Source organism: Apus apus, chromosome 7 (assembly GCF_020740795.1).
Source record: "Apus apus isolate bApuApu2 chromosome 7, bApuApu2.pri.cur, whole genome shotgun sequence".
NCBI classification, from domain to species: domain Eukaryota; kingdom Metazoa; phylum Chordata; class Aves; order Apodiformes; family Apodidae; genus Apus; species Apus apus.
This window is the reverse complement of record NC_067288.1, coordinates 17,870,348-17,887,052: the sequence shown is the minus strand read 5'-3', so window position 1 is coordinate 17,887,052 and position 16,705 is coordinate 17,870,348. Positions and strand designations below refer to the sequence as shown.

General features: G+C 39.0%; 1 protein-coding gene across 21 annotated transcripts in view; it reads left to right on the top strand.

Moving 5' to 3' along the window:
• The window catches only part of ADGRL2 (adhesion G protein-coupled receptor L2), a 161,770-nt gene that overhangs the window by 123,793 nt on the left and 21,272 nt on the right, over window positions 1-16,705 (top strand). For 14 of the 21 annotated variants that reach the window (XM_051624350.1, XM_051624347.1, XM_051624339.1 and 11 more), the window contains exons 9-16: window positions 711-749; window positions 3,619-3,802; window positions 8,785-8,907; window positions 9,180-9,385; window positions 10,445-10,618; window positions 11,641-11,850; window positions 12,823-13,043; window positions 14,306-14,372. In XM_051624350.1, coding sequence (XP_051480310.1) covers window positions 711-749; window positions 3,619-3,802; window positions 8,785-8,907; window positions 9,180-9,385; window positions 10,445-10,618; window positions 11,641-11,850; window positions 12,823-13,043; window positions 14,306-14,372 — 1,224 coding nt within the window. The remainder of the gene's footprint in view (window positions 1-710; window positions 750-3,618; window positions 3,803-8,784; window positions 8,908-9,179; window positions 9,386-10,444; window positions 10,619-11,640; window positions 11,851-12,822; window positions 13,044-14,305; window positions 14,373-16,705) is intronic. The other 7 variants (XM_051624357.1, XM_051624340.1, XM_051624349.1 and 4 more) reach the window with 1 other exon arrangement.

Genomic DNA, 16,705 nt, shown 5'->3' with positions numbered 1-16,705 from the left:
TTCATGAGCCAGCAATGTGCCCTTGCTGCCAAGAAGGCCAGTGGAATCCTTAGTTGCACAGGAAGTGTGTGGCCAGTAGGTCGAGAGAGGTCATTCTCCCCCCTATTCTGCCCTGGTGAGCCCACATCTGGAATACTGCCTGCAGTTCTGGGCTCCCCAGTTCAAGAGAAACAGGGAACTACTAGAGAGAGTCCAGTGGAGGGCAACAAGGGTGTTTCGGGGATGGGAGCTTCTCCCTTATGAGGAAAGGCTGAGAGAGCTGGGACTCTTTAGCCTGGAGAAGACTGAGGAGAGACCTTATTAATGCCTATAAGTATCTAAAGGGTGGGTGCAAGGAGGATGGAGCCAGACTCTTTTCAGTAGTTTCCAGTGACAGGACAAGGGGAAATGGGCACAAGCTGGAATAGAGGAAGTTCCATTTAAATATGAGTAAAAACTTCTTTATAGTGAGGGTGACAGAGCCCTGGAACAGGCTGCCCAGGGAGATTGTGGAGTCTCCTTCTCCAGAGATGTTCAAGACCCATCTGAATGCAGCCCTGAGTAACGTACTCTGCGCAATCCTGCTTTAGCAGGGGAGTTGGACTAGATCTCTAGAAGTCCCTTCCAACTCTGACAGTTTGTGGTTCTGTGATACCAGACTATTACTTTTCTATTTCTGAAGCTTTCCAGAATGTGTCTAACTTCTGATTTTCTTTTTTCTTACGAAAAAGCTCCAAAAACGAGAGAAGACATGTAGGGCTTACCTTAAGGTATATCTCCTGTGCTGTCACCCTGCTTTCTCCCTGCTTCATCAACCTGCCACGCTTTATCATCTTGCTGCATGATCCTATGTATTTCAGTCTTTGATAAATGTGTAATTTGCCCCATGTCGACTGTACAAATGTTGGTCTTGCACAGGTATAACACTCAGGAAAAAAAAAAAAAAAAAAAAAAAAGATCAAAATTTATTACTTCTTTTACCTAAACTTGTTCAAAACTAAAATAATAGTAATGGTTATTGTCTGAATTGGAATAACTTCTCTCTCATAATACAACTTTAGGTAGAGGAAAAAAGCTGGCAACTTAACAGAAATTACTTCAGCCTGGTAGTATTTATATCAAAGACTGTTTAGAGTCAATTCGCTTGCATGAAAAATGTGCATTATATAGCCTGCTTTGTTCTTTGTGTATTCTTATATCTAGTGAAATCACTCTTAGTTTTAAGAGTTGTTACAAAGGCCAGATTCAGTGTTTTCAAGGATAAAATGTAAAGACAGACATTTCTCTAACCTCACTAGTAAAATGTGTGCCACGTGTCCCATTAATCATGCTAGATGGAAGGCACATAACACATTGCTACCTGATTTTGACTTCCTTTTATCTGCTGTGGAATGGTTGTCCTTAGTGGCCAGCTCCTGCTCTGTAACACAATGCCATTAATGCCACCTCACACCTGTAAACTATCCTTGAACAGATAAGTGTCTGGCTCTGAAAAGTTTTGTTGCACATTTTTTCAAAGTTTCTTTTAAAATACTATTTTTTACTTGTATTCTCTGAGATAAAATGTAAGAATGATTTTTTAAAAGAACTTTGAAATATTTTGCAACATGATAAAATATTTCAGACCCTTGCTGAAGTGACATTTCTCTATACAAGGGCACTTCTGTCTTCTATCCTGCAGCCCAGGAAGGAGATGAGATGATGTCCACTTACACCAAAAATTGACAAAAAAGAGACAAAGATGTGGAGAGAAATTAACGTCTCAAATAGTATTTGTGATAGGTTTTTTTATTAGACAATATTTCTAATAGTAAAGGGAAATCCAGCAGAAATGGTTTGGGTAGACTGAGCTTTCATGCTTTGTTTTCAATAATAAACATGAACATGAGAAAAGCAGTAATGGACTTGCTCTGACAGCTGCATCACAGGGGCCACATGGTCTTCCTACCACCAGCTCACCTCTGTCTGAGAAGGAGTGTCTCAGATGTATTACTGGGCAGGTGATCGTTTTCCAGAGGAAAAATGCAGTTAGATTATCCCATAACAAATAAACCCCATTTCATGTTAATGTGTACATACCATCAGAGATAGACAAGAAACTGTAGCACAACTTCAATTTCTGACCAGTGTCATTTTCTGTACGTCTCAAATGGGCTTCTCTTCTTAGATAAGACTAATAAAGCTCTCGAAATTACAAATCAAAAGCTGACTTACACTATGCAAATGAAGGAAGTTCCCACTTTGTGACAGAGGAGTCATTTGTACCTCAGATTAGAGGCTCCAATCTGTATTTCTTGGTGACTAATGAATCTGGCCTCTGCAGACCAATTTCTGTTCCACTCCAGTTAATGGCTACAGCAGTATCAGTGTGAGCATTTTGACTATTCTGTCTCCCATTAGAGAAAGAAAAAAAGCTTTAATGCTACTTTGAAATACCTTCCACCTGCCAGGAAGGACAGTGGACACAGAAAGAGGATATTAAAAAGGATTTGGCTAATTAATCTTGCTCTGACAAGAGCCTTGACCAACTTTTTCCTATTTATTTATTTGCACAGTATAGTATTCCAGACCAACATCTTTCTGTTTGTACAGTGTGTTCTGTTTCTATTCCCAATGCTTTTAAATTGATCAAAGTAATTATATATATGCCTAATGACACATTATGACTAGGTAAATGGGACAGGGTAAACAGGGTGTTTCAGCAATGCATGGTGTACTCAATGCACAGCTGCATTATGCATTAATGTAAAAGCCTGCCTTCAATTGATTAACTGATTACTGTGATTGATTGGATTATTTTGTAAAAATAATGTAATCATGTTGCTGAATTCTTCTTCTTCCTTATTTACTGTTACTTTATATGCAGCTTAATGAACCTTAAAACATGATGATAGAGTTGTTACAAGAAAGACTTCTTTAAATGGCAGCTTTATTCAGTTTTACAGTTTTGCCTTCACTGATAACAGGGATAGTCAGTGGACATCTTGTTTGCTCTATTGATTTCCTTTTTTAACTGACCTTTGTGCAGGAATGGCAGTTAGTAATCTTTTTAAGAATCTATGAACAGGTACAGGCACGGGAGGGGGAGTGAGAGTGGCCTGGGCTAATTTATATCCACTGAGTCAGCTTCATTTAATGCCTAATAAAGAAGACAGTTTGTCATAGACAAGTAGTTCATATGCTATGGCTGCATGAGTTGGGCTAAGTTTCCCGAAGAGCATTATTGTCACTTTAGCCTAAACTGCAGAATGCCAGTTTTGGCATTAGGATTTTTAAATAGAAGCTATACCTTTTGACATTAACTCTAAGATGAAAGCTTCAGGCATAACTTCTGGCATTTAGTTTTACATTTTTCAGCACATTATTAAGACGATCTTTATATCTGACAGGAGTCAAGTAAAATCTGCATGTTTACCACTTAGAGACCACACAGTGCTAGTGGCTAACTGCACTTCTATTAATGCTAATCCAGCGAGAGGATGGAAAATATTTTTACACTGAAAATAGTTTTTTAGAGCCATTAAATCACAGTAAATCATTCTGACAGTTAAGTATTATAATTGTCACCAGATTACGTTGAAAATTTTCCCCAGCCACCTAGGGCAATTGAACCTAATGATAGTTTTCTAATGAATGCAGGCAATTGTGGATACAGTGGACAACCTGCTCAGGCCTGAAGCTCTGGAGTCCTGGAAGGACATGAATTCTTCAGAACAAGCCCATGCAGCCACGATGTTACTTGATACATTAGAAGAAGGGGCTTTTGTCTTGGCTGACAATCTCTTAGAACCAACTAGAGTCTCAATGCCCACAGAAAATATTGGTAAGTAAATTTCTTCACAAGCATAATTTAAAGTGCTGTGCATTGCTTTACACAAAATCAGGAAAAATATTCCAGGTAGCCACATACTCTTTGAAAGCTGAACTGTGCAACATTTGGTGGAAAGGTAAGTGCTCCTAAGTGAGGAACTTGTTTAGTTCTTCAAAATTAATGTTCTTCTTTAGTGTCATTTATACGGTTTAAAATGGAAAGTAGTTGATGTTGCAAAATTGATTTACCACCAAAAAATCATTAGCAGAACATATGAAGAGTGCTTAAATGGCAGAGTATAGATTTTTGGAAGTAACTGCTTTCTGTAGAGCTGAAGAAATGCTTTCCTGTTACATATATATACTGTTCCTAATGAATTTATATTACCTTTTTGTAACATACTCTGCCAGTTAAATATTTTAGGCACCAGAACATAGGCCACATATTTATATTAAACTTGACTGCCTTCAGATAAAAATGTGTGCAGTGAACTACATCTCCCTTAACGCAGAATAGCTGTGCTCTAGAGACTGCAGAACAGCTGAAGATAGTTGGAGTATAATTTGGAATTTAAGTGGTGACAGAGAAATGAAGGGGTTTGGTATTAGAGATGTGCAAATATTGGTACACAGAATATGTTAAGGCGAAAATAATTGCTATGCATAAAATTAAAATTCCTTCATCTTATTACAGAGATTACTCTAGTCCCAGTGAGTTACAAGGAAGCTGTAAGTCTGCTAATTTGAGAGGTACCAAGATGGACACTTGGACCAAACTGAAAAAAACAAACTTTTCACATTTTAATCTCCACATATTTGTAACTGTAGAAGGTGATTCTGCCTGGTTTTTAATTTTAGTAGGAAGAAACTGGGGAAGGCTGGGGAAAGGTGTTGCAGCCCCTCATCAAAGTAACTGCAGCAGTTGCTTCTGAAGGAATGTGGGTAGAACCATAGAAAATCCCTCTCAGAATGTACATGAGCAGTTACATGGAGCTCAGAAGACTCTCTGAACACCACTTCTTGTTGTAAACTGTCTTCAAGTCATAGACAGTAAAACAGTGATGCCATGGAAGACTGAATTCCCAGAGCACATACATATGTGTGGCTCAGAGAAAGAGAAACCATTCCCTAATTTCATACCTTTTGTCAGTCTGGGCTTTAGACCAGTTTAATATAGTGCAGATATTTGTCAACAAATTCACCACTCTGACTTACATGATTACACTGACTGTCAATGGCAGCCTTGGCTGCAGTGATCACGAGATGGTGGAATTCAGGATCCTGTGTAGGAGGAATAGAGTACCTAGCAGACCAGAAGCCTGGACTTCCGCAGTGCCAACTTTGGCCTCCTCAATCAATTGTTAAGGGAAGTCCCATGGGATAGGGTGCTAGATGGTAAAGGGGGTCAAGATAGTTGGTCAACATTCAAGGACCACTTCTTGCAAGCTCAGGATCAGAGTGTCCCAATGGGTATGAAATCAAGTAAGGGAGCTAGGAGACCAGCATGGTTAAACAAGGAACTGCTGGGCAAACTCAAGTGGAAAAAAAGAATCTATGGATCGTGGAAGGAGGGGCTGGTCACTTGGGAGGAATATAGGACAGTTGTCAGAGGATGTAGGGAGGCAATTAGGAAAGCTAAGGCCTCCTTGGAACTTAACCTTGCAAGTCAGGTCAAGAATAATAGGGCTTTTTCAAATACATAGCAAATAAAACTAACACTAGAGGCAACATAGGCCCACTGATGAATGAGGTGGGTGCCCTAGAGACAGAGGATATAAAGAAGGCAGAGGTGCTGAATGCCTTCTTTGCCTCTGTCTTTACTCCTGCAGGCTTTCCCCAGGAGCCCCAGATCCCTATAACCCCAGAAGAAGTCAGGACAAAGAAGGAGTTTGCCTTAGTAGATGAGGATTGGGTTAAGGATCAGTTGACCAATCTGGACATCCATAAATCAATGGGTCCAGATGGAATGCACCCAAGGGTGCTGAGGGAGCTGGCAGAGGTCATTGCTAGGCCACTGTCCTTCATCTTCGGTAAGTCATGGGCAACAGGAGAGGTGCCTGAGGACTGGAGGATAGCAAATGTCACTCCAGTATACAAGAAGGGCAAGAAGGAGGACCCAGGTGACTATAGACCGGTCAGCCTCACCTCCATCCCTGGAAAGATGATAGAACAACTTGTTCTTGGCACTATCTCTAGGCATATCAAGGATCAGGGGGTCATTAAGAGCAGTCAACATGGTTTTACCAAGGGTGAGTCATGTTTGACCAACCTTATAGCCTTTTATGAGGAAATAACTAGGTGGATAGATGATGGTAGCGCGGTAGATGTGGTTTATCTCGATTTCAGTAAAGCATTTGACACTGCTTCCCACAGCATCCTTGTAGATAAGCTGATAAAGTATGGGCTTGGTGATCAGGTAGTGAGGTGGATCATAAACTGGTTGAAGGGAAGAAGTCAGAGAGTTGTGGTCAATGGGACAGAATCTAGTTGGAGGTCTGTGACTAGTGGAGTCCCTCAGGGGTCGGTACTGGGACCAGTACTGTTCAATATCTTCATCAACGACCTGGATGAGGGTACAGAATGTACCCTCAGCAAGTTTGCTGATGACACTAAACTAGGAGGAGTGGCTGACACACCAGAAGGCTGTGCTGCCATTCAAGGAGACCTAGACAGGCTGGAGAGTTGGGCAGGGAGAAACTTGATTAAATTCAACAGAGGCAAGTGTAGAGTCTTACATCTGGGGAAGAACAACCCCATGGACCAGTACAGGTTGGGGGCTGACCCGGTGGAGAGCAGTGTAGGAGAAAGGGACCTGGGGGTCCTGGTGGACAGGAGGATGACCATGAACCAGCAATGTGCCCTTGTGGCCAAGAAGGCCAGTGGCATCCTGGGGTTCATTGGAAAGGGGGTGGTTAGTAGGTCAAGAGAGGTTCTCCTCCTCTATTCTGCCTTGGTGAGGCCGCATCTGGAATATTGTGTCCAGTTCTGGGCCCCACAGTTCAAGGACAGAGAACTGCTTGAAAGAGTCCAGCGCAGAGCCACAAAGATGATGGAGTGGAATATCTCCCTGGTGAGGAAAGGCTGAGGAAGCTGGGTCTCTTTAGCTTCGAGAAAAGGAGACTGAGGGGTGACCTCATCAGTGTTTACAAATACGTAAAGGGTGAGTGTCAGGATGATGGAGCCAGACTTTTTTCAGTGATAACCAGTGATAGGACAAGGGGCAATGGATGCAAGCTGGAGCATAGGAGGTTCCATGTGAATATCAGGAAGAACTTCTTTACTGTGAGAGTGACAGAGCCCTGGAACAGGCTGCCCAGAGAGGTTGTGGAGTCTCCTTCTCTGGAGACATTCAAAACCCGCCTGGATGCATTCCTGTGTGATGTGCTCTAGGTGATCCTGCTCTGACAGGGGGGTTGGACTAGATGATCTTTCGAGGTACCTTCCAACCCCTAGGATTCTGTGATTTTACACATCCAAGGGAATCCAGTCTTAAATGGTATGCCATGAAAATTTCCCAATACACAATAAATTATAAAATTAAAACTTAAGTAAGGCTAAGTGGCATCTAAGTTTTCAATTTAAATATTTTTTTATCAGAACCAATAAAATGGTTTCCTATAAACCTTTATATAGAATTAGATTTAGGAAAAAAAATACACCTTTTTTTTTTTTTAGCTATGAATACTGATTTAGCTAAATACACAGCATATAAGTTCATTTGCTAACCGTTTTAAAACTTTCTTATCTAAACTAATGCTTAAAGTTCTGATAATTTTAGCAGAGGATACTGCGTAGATGTTAAGAGCTTAAAAATAAACATATCTCTGCAATGTGTGTGTGTGGTATTTTTAAGTGGATGTTTTGGGGACACAAAACAAGGTTTGATGTCATGTTATCACTGTTAAAGTGCTGTCATTTTAGTAGTGTGCACTAGGTTCAGTTAAAGACACTGACACTGCGTGCTTGAAAAAATGCAATACAGATCTGTCTTATGGTGGCAAGTAAGGACAGCAATGTGAGAAAACTAAATATCGAGTGGGGGGAAATAATGAATAATGTCATGGCATATTGCAATCTGGCAGAGACTTTATCTGCATTCTCTTTTTTTATGTCTTTCTTTCTTTCTTTCTTTCTTTCTTTCTTTCTTTCTTTCTTTCTTTCTTTCTTTCTTTCTTTCTTTCTTTCTTTCTTTCTTTCTTCCTTCCTTCCTTCCTTCCTTCCTTCCTTCCTTCCTTCCTTCCTTCCTTCCTTCCTTCCTTCCTTCCTTCCTTCCTTCCTTCCTTCCTTCCTTCCTTCCTTCCTTCCTTCCTTCCTTCCTTCCTTCCTTCCTTCCTTCCTTCCTTCCTTCCTTCCTTCCTTCCTTCCTTCCTTCCTTCCTTTCTCCTTCCTTTCTCCTTCCTTCCTTTCTCCTTCCTTCCTTCCTTCCTTCCTTCCTTCCTTCCTTCCTTCCTTCCTTCCTTCCTTCCTTCCTTCCTTCCTTCCTTCCTTCCTTCCTTCCTTCCTTCCTTCCTTCCTTCCTTCCTTCCTTCCTTCCTTCCTTCCTTCCTTCCTTCCTTCCTTCCTTCCTTCCTTCCTTCCTTCCTTCCTTCCTTCCTTCCTTCCTTCCTTCCTTCCTTCCTTCCTTCCTTCCTTCCTTCCTTCCTTCCTTCCTTCCTTCCTTCCTTCCTTCCTTCCTTCCTTCCTTCCTTCCTTCCTTCCTTCCTTCCTTCCTTCCTTCCTTCCTTCCTTCCTTCCTTCCTTCCTTCCTTCCTTCCTTCCTTCCTTCCTTCCTTCCTTCCTTCCTTCCTTCCTTCCTTCCTTCCTTTCCTTCCTTCCTTCCTTCCTTCCTTCCTTCCTTCCTTCCTTCCTTCCTTCCTTCCTTCCTTCCTTCCTTCCTTCCTTCCTTCCTTCCTTCCTTCCTTCCTTCCTTCCTTCCTTCCTTCCTTCCTTCCTTCCTTCCTTCCTTCCTTCCTTCCTTCCTTCCTTCCTTCCTTCTTCCCCCTCTGTTCTGCTCAGTTTTGGATGTTGCAGTGCTCATTACTGAGGGCCAGGTGCAGGACTTGAAATTTCCTCAGGGCAGTAAAGGAGGCAACTCGATTCAGCTCTCTGCAAGCACCGTGAAACAGAACAGCAGGAATGGTGAGTCTTGGGCACAGAGCACTGAAACTCCATTAATTTTTATAAAACCTGCATTACCTCCCCTAGTTAAAATATCAAAACAAAACACAACAAAACTGCTCTGTGACTTTTTCTCAAAGATTGTGGGTACTTGGGCATTTTTCTTCAAATCCATAGCCTGAAAATGCCTCTCTGTTCACTGATGCTTTGTTATCAGCAGTTCCTTAGAGTACAGGTTGCTGTCTTTCTGTAGACCTCTGTGGCATGATGATGGGATTTTTTTTCTTTTGTAGGATTAGCAAAACTGGTTTTCATAATTTACAAAAGTTTGGGGCGTTTCCTCAGTACTGAAAATGCAACCATAAAGCTAGGCAGCGACTTCACTGGGCGGAACAGCACGATCGCCGTCAACTCCCACGTCATTGCAGCCTCTATCAACAAGGAGTCCAGCAGGGTGTACCTCACTGATCCTGTGCATTTTACACTGGAACACATTGATGTGAGTTATGCTAATGAATTAATAGGAAGGTCATAAAATCAGCAAGAGAGAAATGCAGTGCAGAAAAAGAACCTTTTTTCCCATTTGAATTTTAAATGTCAGACTAGGTCAGAAACACAAGCTTAGTTAAGTCTATGAACATAAAATTAAATGAGCCTGGTTCAGTGATTATTAGAACTTAAGTGTATTCTTAATGAAAGCTAATTCAGTAATCAACATGAAAATGTAAATTACTAATTTGTTTCTAACTGAAAATTAACTCTTACCTTAGTAGCAGGCAGTAGCAGGGCAGAAAATAACTTCAGATTCTTGATGATCCAATATAGCCAGTTTTAATGACACTTCTTACATGAATTTTTTTGACCAAGTTCTGGAAGCCTACACAAGTTGCTTAAATGCAGTGAAGAATTATTATATCTTGGTTTGTTTTACTTTCTATTTGTGTATATTTTCTTCATGGTAGTTTATCTGATGTACTGCTATGTTTGTTAGTTTGGTCCTTTTTTCATGTTTTACATGGGAAAAGCAAATAATCACTACCATAATAGAGAAAATATGGTTGGATTTTACTTTCATTTTGCCTCTTTTTTATAAATCTGTTTTGTCTGGTTTTCATCAAAATAGACAGGCATTGAGGATTGAACTTTTTCCTGATGTCTGTTCACATGAATTTGGCCTGATCAAAGAAAACAGATCATATTTTCCAATTCTCAGTCACAGGAAGATATGTTCAGAATAAATTCACAGTCCTAATTTTGTAGAAAGAAAAAATGGCTATAATGTACCATCAGTGCATAAAATCGTAAGATGGAAATTGTAATTGTTTAAAATTGGGTCTGCAGTAATTGAGACTACACTTTAGAGTGTTTCAGACTATAAAGTCCCTTTTAAACTAGATGTCTTAGTTGTATAACATAGTCCACGATTCTGCTGATGAAAAACTTTATTGTCCGAAACATGCAAAGTTTAATCTAAATTACCCTTTACACATATTAAACCATTGTTATTGCCATCTTAGTGTGCAAAATCCTCATTTTATGTTATCCTTTTATCTCCCAGCCTGACAATTACTTCAATGCAAATTGTTCCTTCTGGAACTACTCAGAGAGGACTATGATGGGATACTGGTCAACTCAAGGCTGCAAACTGGTTGACACAAATAAAACTCATACAACGTGTGCTTGCAGTCACCTAACCAACTTTGCAATCCTTATGGCTCATCGAGAAATTGTGGTAGGTAATGATGTTTCTAGCCATCAGCAGGGAACAAATTTTAAAGATTTAGCTTTAAATTTTTAGCAAGTTCCAAAATTGTTGAAGTTTCTTAAGTATTAATAGCTTCTATCCATTATTTCCAAAGCAGTTAGATTTCTGTAGCACTCTTCTTCCTCACCCATAAAGTTACAAGCAAAATAACAGGAAAAAAAGCCATCAAGGAAGAAAAGAGTTTTCTTCAAGTCATATTTTGAAGTTACTGACCAACCTTTCAACCATTTTACAGACTTCCCCTCAGTACAGCTGGAGAGTATCTGTGGGGACGGCTGTATAGGCTGTTCCCTGGATGCACAAGTGCTAGCTCTTCTTAGAGCAGGAAGGTCAAGGAGCTACCATACTGGTTGTTTAAATGCCTCGTCATTCTTTGAAATGTTGTTGTCTAGTTAAAGCACTCGCGGGATGTCAGGGAGCCTAGAGGATGCAATATTTGCAAGGATATGAGAATCTGGTAAAGCCATCGTATTTAGAAAGGTTACTGAAAACATAACCAAGAGGACAAAAGTGATTCTGTCACAACTGAAGTAAGCAACCTTCTTTAGCTAAACATGAGAGTAGACCTGGAATTACACATGTGGTTTGTAATTGCTTTCTTCTCTGTGGAGCTGCAGGTCTGTAGGAAGGAATATGTACTCTTATAGGAGTTCCCAGGCTCTCCTCTTTGTGTACATTAGATCCTAGTGGCACTTTCCAAATGCTACATTTCTCTACCTCTTGTTGTCTGACAGGTTTACAGCAAGTCATAAGAAAGATGCTATCTGATCTGGCTAAAATAGTCACATTTTTCTCTATCCTGTTTCTCTTCTACTTACCCTAACCTTACTCTTCTGGGAAGCTGACCTGAAACTGAGAAATTACTGAGTACATTTTGCCCATCTCATGTAATGAAAAAGTAACTTTTCTGGATGCTACATGTGAAAATAGGTTTTTGTTTATACTCATAAAGAGTCATATTAATTTTCTCCATTCTTGGTTATTTCTAGTACAAAGATGGAGTGCACGAATTGCTCCTCACTGTCATCACCTGGGTGGGAATTGTCATCTCTCTTGTTTGCCTGGCCATCTGCATCTTCACATTCTGTTTTTTCCGTGGCCTGCAAAGTGACCGTAACACTATTCACAAGAACCTTTGTATCAACCTATTCATTGCTGAGTTCATTTTCCTAATAGGCATCGATAAGACAGAGTACAAGGTAAGTTTCTCCATGTGTACTGATCTGGTTGTCTGAAATGACTGTTTGAAATGGATTTGAATTAAAAAATGACAACACTGCCAAGCTTTCAGCATTTTGACATAGCAAGGCTGAAATAAAAGCTCAGTGTGAAAATAAGATAGACATGTTCACAAATAGTATTTAAATCCATCAAAAATATCACCATGGCCTTAATTGCCCACTCACTGCAATATTTTTCATTTTCAGTTAAGAAACATTGGCTATTAATGAATCAGGTGGTTAAACTTTTCAAAGCAGGGATGAAATTAATATATGTTTTCTCTGTGTATTCATATTAACAGCTATTGACTACTTTTTTGTATATTAGTACAGAGCCTTATCTATATTTTTGCACTTTTTTACACTGCACATTCATACAGGTTTTTTGGCAGTATTGGTGAAATTAATTCTGAAGTGACTCATTGAGTTGAAATCTAATAATTCAGCATGGTTTCATGCAGAACTCAACCAAAGGGGAGAGAATTCAGGCTGCTTTCTGTTACAACAGTAGACACTTCCAAATTACATCAGATAAAAATGGCTTGATGGCTGCTTCATTGTTTTTAATAAGCACAATTACATTATGCACCTAGATCCAATTGTTCATGTCTCAGATTATCCAGACTGTAAGTTCTGAAACCATATCAATTTCAAAATTAAAGAGTTGCTTTTAAAACTGGAAAGTCCACTCTATAATTGAAGACTGGAGGGTGAGTGTGTGATTTCCTTATCTTCATTCACACTGTTTAGGTAATTTACTTTCTGTAACGACTGAGCACACATTAGTATTTTCAAGTGTTCGCTGTATGTTTTTAGGTAGGGAAAATGCTCCTGAATTTGTGAAAGATCTCTAATAGAAGTATATCCTGTTCTATTAATCACCATTTAATTGGAGATGTAACAATGTGAAGATTTTGTGGTTTATATTTCCATCTTTCTTTTTCTTTGCAGATTGCATGTCCAATATTCGCAGGTCTCTTACACTTTTTCTTCCTGGCAGCCTTTGCCTGGATGTGTCTAGAAGGAGTGCAGCTTTATCTCATGTTAGTAGAAGTATTTGAAAGTGAATATTCTAGGAAGAAGTACTATTATGTTGCTGGCTACCTCTTCCCTGCTACAGTAGTTGGTGTCTCAGCAGCTATTGACTACAAGAGCTATGGAACAGAAAAAGCGTAAGTAGTTGCAAGTGACCTGAGTGTTTTTCAAGTGAATAATTTTTTAAAGCCTATTAGCTGTCAGAGAGTCCCTGACAGACTAAAATACCATCTGAAAGCTTTACTGGTAAGAGAATGGCAATGCTGTGCACAAATTGCAATCAAGTCTTTTGTAATTCTCTAGGTTCAAAGAATTTTTACTCCAGAGAGACCAATTCTAAATTATGGTCTTTCTTTTAACACAAAAGATTGACCTGAAACAAATTGAAAAAGTAAATAACTTTTTGGCCTCAAATGTATATTAAGTAAAAATTCTCAACTTAAAGTATATGACAGGCCCAACCGCCCAGTTTTAAGCTAATGCTTCATTAGATCTCTTTGTTCAGCTGCCCCTCTAGCTAACTCTTGTCCTGAATTATGACAGTACAATATTCCAACCCTTATGTTTCACTTTGATAATAATTTCTCAGGCAAGTAGAGCAGGATTGAAATTAGCCTCTACCTTTTATTTACAAAAATACAGATATATATAAGAAAAGACAGAAGGTAGACAGAAAACATTTCTGAGGATTTGAGTTCCTGGAGTCATGAATTTGCCTTCCAATAGTGTTTACTTTGTCCTTTGATGAAATTAGCTACAGATAGAAGATAGTGTTGACTGCAAGAAAGCTGCTTGATTTTGCTACTGATGAAAGACAAATAAGAGAAATTCAGCAAGGAATTGGGCTCTATGAAGAACAAATGGCTAAATGAAGTTGGTCCTAATAGGTTTTTAGGTTATGTAATCTGGTATCATATATATTCTTTCTCTACTGGTCAGCTTCCACTTGGGGCATTTTATTGATACCATATTGTTTTTCAGTAAAACATGGCATCTGAACATCTTCCATTTTGTATTCCTCAGGAGTAAGCCCTTTGCAAATGATACAAAGTTCAAAGCAGATTTTGAAGAATACAGGAAAAAAATGAAAAATATTTACTGATACTAGATTCGATAGTCCATGATAGCACCTGTGACCAAACGTTTGGCTGAGAGAGATATCGTTTTGGTTTTGTTTCTTTTATGTTTGCTATTCCTGATGATGTATTTTCAATTTTAATAGTGTTACTGAACAGGACTCATCAGAAGAGTTTCAGTTTAGGACTAAATGGTACTGTGCAATGTTTATCATTGTTTGCTGACAGAATGTTAGCACAAGGAGTATTTTTGCACTTTCTATCTATTCGACTGAGATGCTGATGCCTTTGTTCACTTTTAATTCTTTTTTTTTCCATGATAGTTGTTGGCTCCATGTAGACAACTATTTTATCTGGAGTTTCATTGGGCCGGTTACCTTTATTATTCTGGTAAGAACTTTGCTTTTTCCTTTCCTTTTTGGCTGACCCACAGCAAAGTTAAAAAGACTGAATAACCTCCATCAATACCATCCTTATTCAGAAGTCATTTAATGAAAACACTTCTAAACAATCTGTAATTTGACAAATGGTTATATAAATGTGTAGAAAACTTTAGTGAGTGCTGACCAGATGATTAATTGTCAAAGCTGTGGTGGCACTTCAGCATAGCCATTTTTTTGTAATGGCTTGAACTCTGAAGGTCATATTGACATGTGTAGTCATATGAAAAATCAATGAAGTACTAAACACAGGGGATTTTTTAAAGGAACCTTTGCTATTGCTTTCAATTGAGTCACTATTGTACACGTTCCAGAATTTAACTTCTTGTTATCCAACTTAATTATCTCAAAAGGGCATCCTAACGCATTGAATAATTAAATAATTCCTGTATTCCTAATGGAATCATTTACACAGTATTAGTATGTTTATTTGCATATACATGTTTTTCCATGACTACTACTGTGTGTATTTATGCTACATGTAATGTATGTCAGATGTACAAGTTCCTCTGTTTTAGTGTAAATACAGAATGTACTGTAACCAGGAGAAAGGAAACTCCTGCAGTCATTGGAGTAAAGTCATTGTGTGTGTGCACACTCATCTGCACACACAGCTGTGTGCCCCAGTGTCTGGTTCAGATTGAATGTAGCATTTGTGCATCAATTATCCAGTCTCTTGAGTTCTTCCAGTTAAAAATCTCATAGTCACCTGTGAACCCACAGAAAAAACTTCTCATTATTTCAGATTATTAATACCAACACTGGAATACTGCCAACACAGGAATTTGGAAGGAAAGTGAATGCAAGATGTGCATTTTGGCTTACCTTGGTTTTCTTTTCTAGTTCATCATAGAATCATAATCACAGAGTGGTTTGAGTTGGAAGCGACCTTAAAGATCATCTAGTTCCAACTCCCTTGCATGGGCAGGGATACCTTCCACTAGATCAGGTTGCTCAAAGCCCCATCCAGCCTGGCCTTGAACACTTCCAGGGATGGGGCTTCCACAACTTCCCTGGGTAACCTGTGCCAGTGTCTCAGCACCCTCACACTAAATAGTTTCTTCCTAATGTTTAACCTAAATCTCCCCTCTTCCTGTTTTGATCCATTACCTCTTGTCCTCTCACTACACGCCCTTTTAAAAAGTCCCTCCCCAGCTTTCCTATTGGCCCCCTTCAGGCACTGGAAGGCTGCTATGAGGTCTCCCCAGAGCATCTCCCCAGTTCAGTATCTTTAAGGCCTGGCTGTACTTGGGAAATAGTCTGAAAGTCTGGCACTAGGGACATAGCCTGTGTATGTACAGAATCACAGAGTGCTGATAGTTTGGAAGGATGAATGAATTTGTTTTCGTGCTTTTGAAGGTCTAAATAGTTAGCTATTCCCCTGCATTTAAACAGCGGTAGAGTTCTGAAATGGTAACAGAGGTTCAGTTCCCTTGAATTTCTGAATTCAGGAATTGTATTTTTTGTTATTTTCAGCCTGAAGCACATGCCTCAGGCATAATTTTGAAATCTCTGACTTTTATAGATCTCTATGCCAGATGTACTATTTCAGCACTTTATGTTGTTTATAGCTTACATTACTTCTCCATGTAAAAATACACTGATGCTTTGATTGTGGAATTTTCTATCAAAAATGGACCTGGTCAGTCTTTTGTAGGTCCTGTATTCCCTCCTGGTATCTTCAATATTGAAATAAGCTTATGTATATTTAGGTTGGGTTTACTCTTTGTTTATATTAAAATCTATTTCAATCTTTGAGCAGTCACTTAAGAAAAGACAGTTGTGCACTGTAAAAGTTGTTTGAGTTCATTGGCATATTTTCAAAGAAATAGTTGTGGATGTCAAAACTCATGTGTGTATGAGTTGAATTAGAAAAATTATAGTGTTTCTCAGATTTAAGTATAGACCACAGTAGTTTGTACAGAGTTTATTCTAAATACATTTAAATTAAGTCAAGTCTTAGGATAGTAGGGATTCTTTTTTTAATTAAACCTACAATTACAATTGGAAGATATACTTAGTATTTTCAACATGATACACAGTATTTTTCAACAAAAGTTATTTCTTGCCATTGTAATCATTACTAGAAAATTGTTCTAAGTTTCATGCCACAATAGTTCAGTCACCTCAAGTCTGACTGTGTGGTGATAATTTTTCTTTTTGTGTCTAGCTTTTTATTTTATTGTTACTGGGAGTATTTGTCACCTCTGTTTCTCTCCCTTGCTTTAAAATAACATTTCACATGGGAAGCTTTGGGCATTGCTGACGGCTTTTTCACTTCCT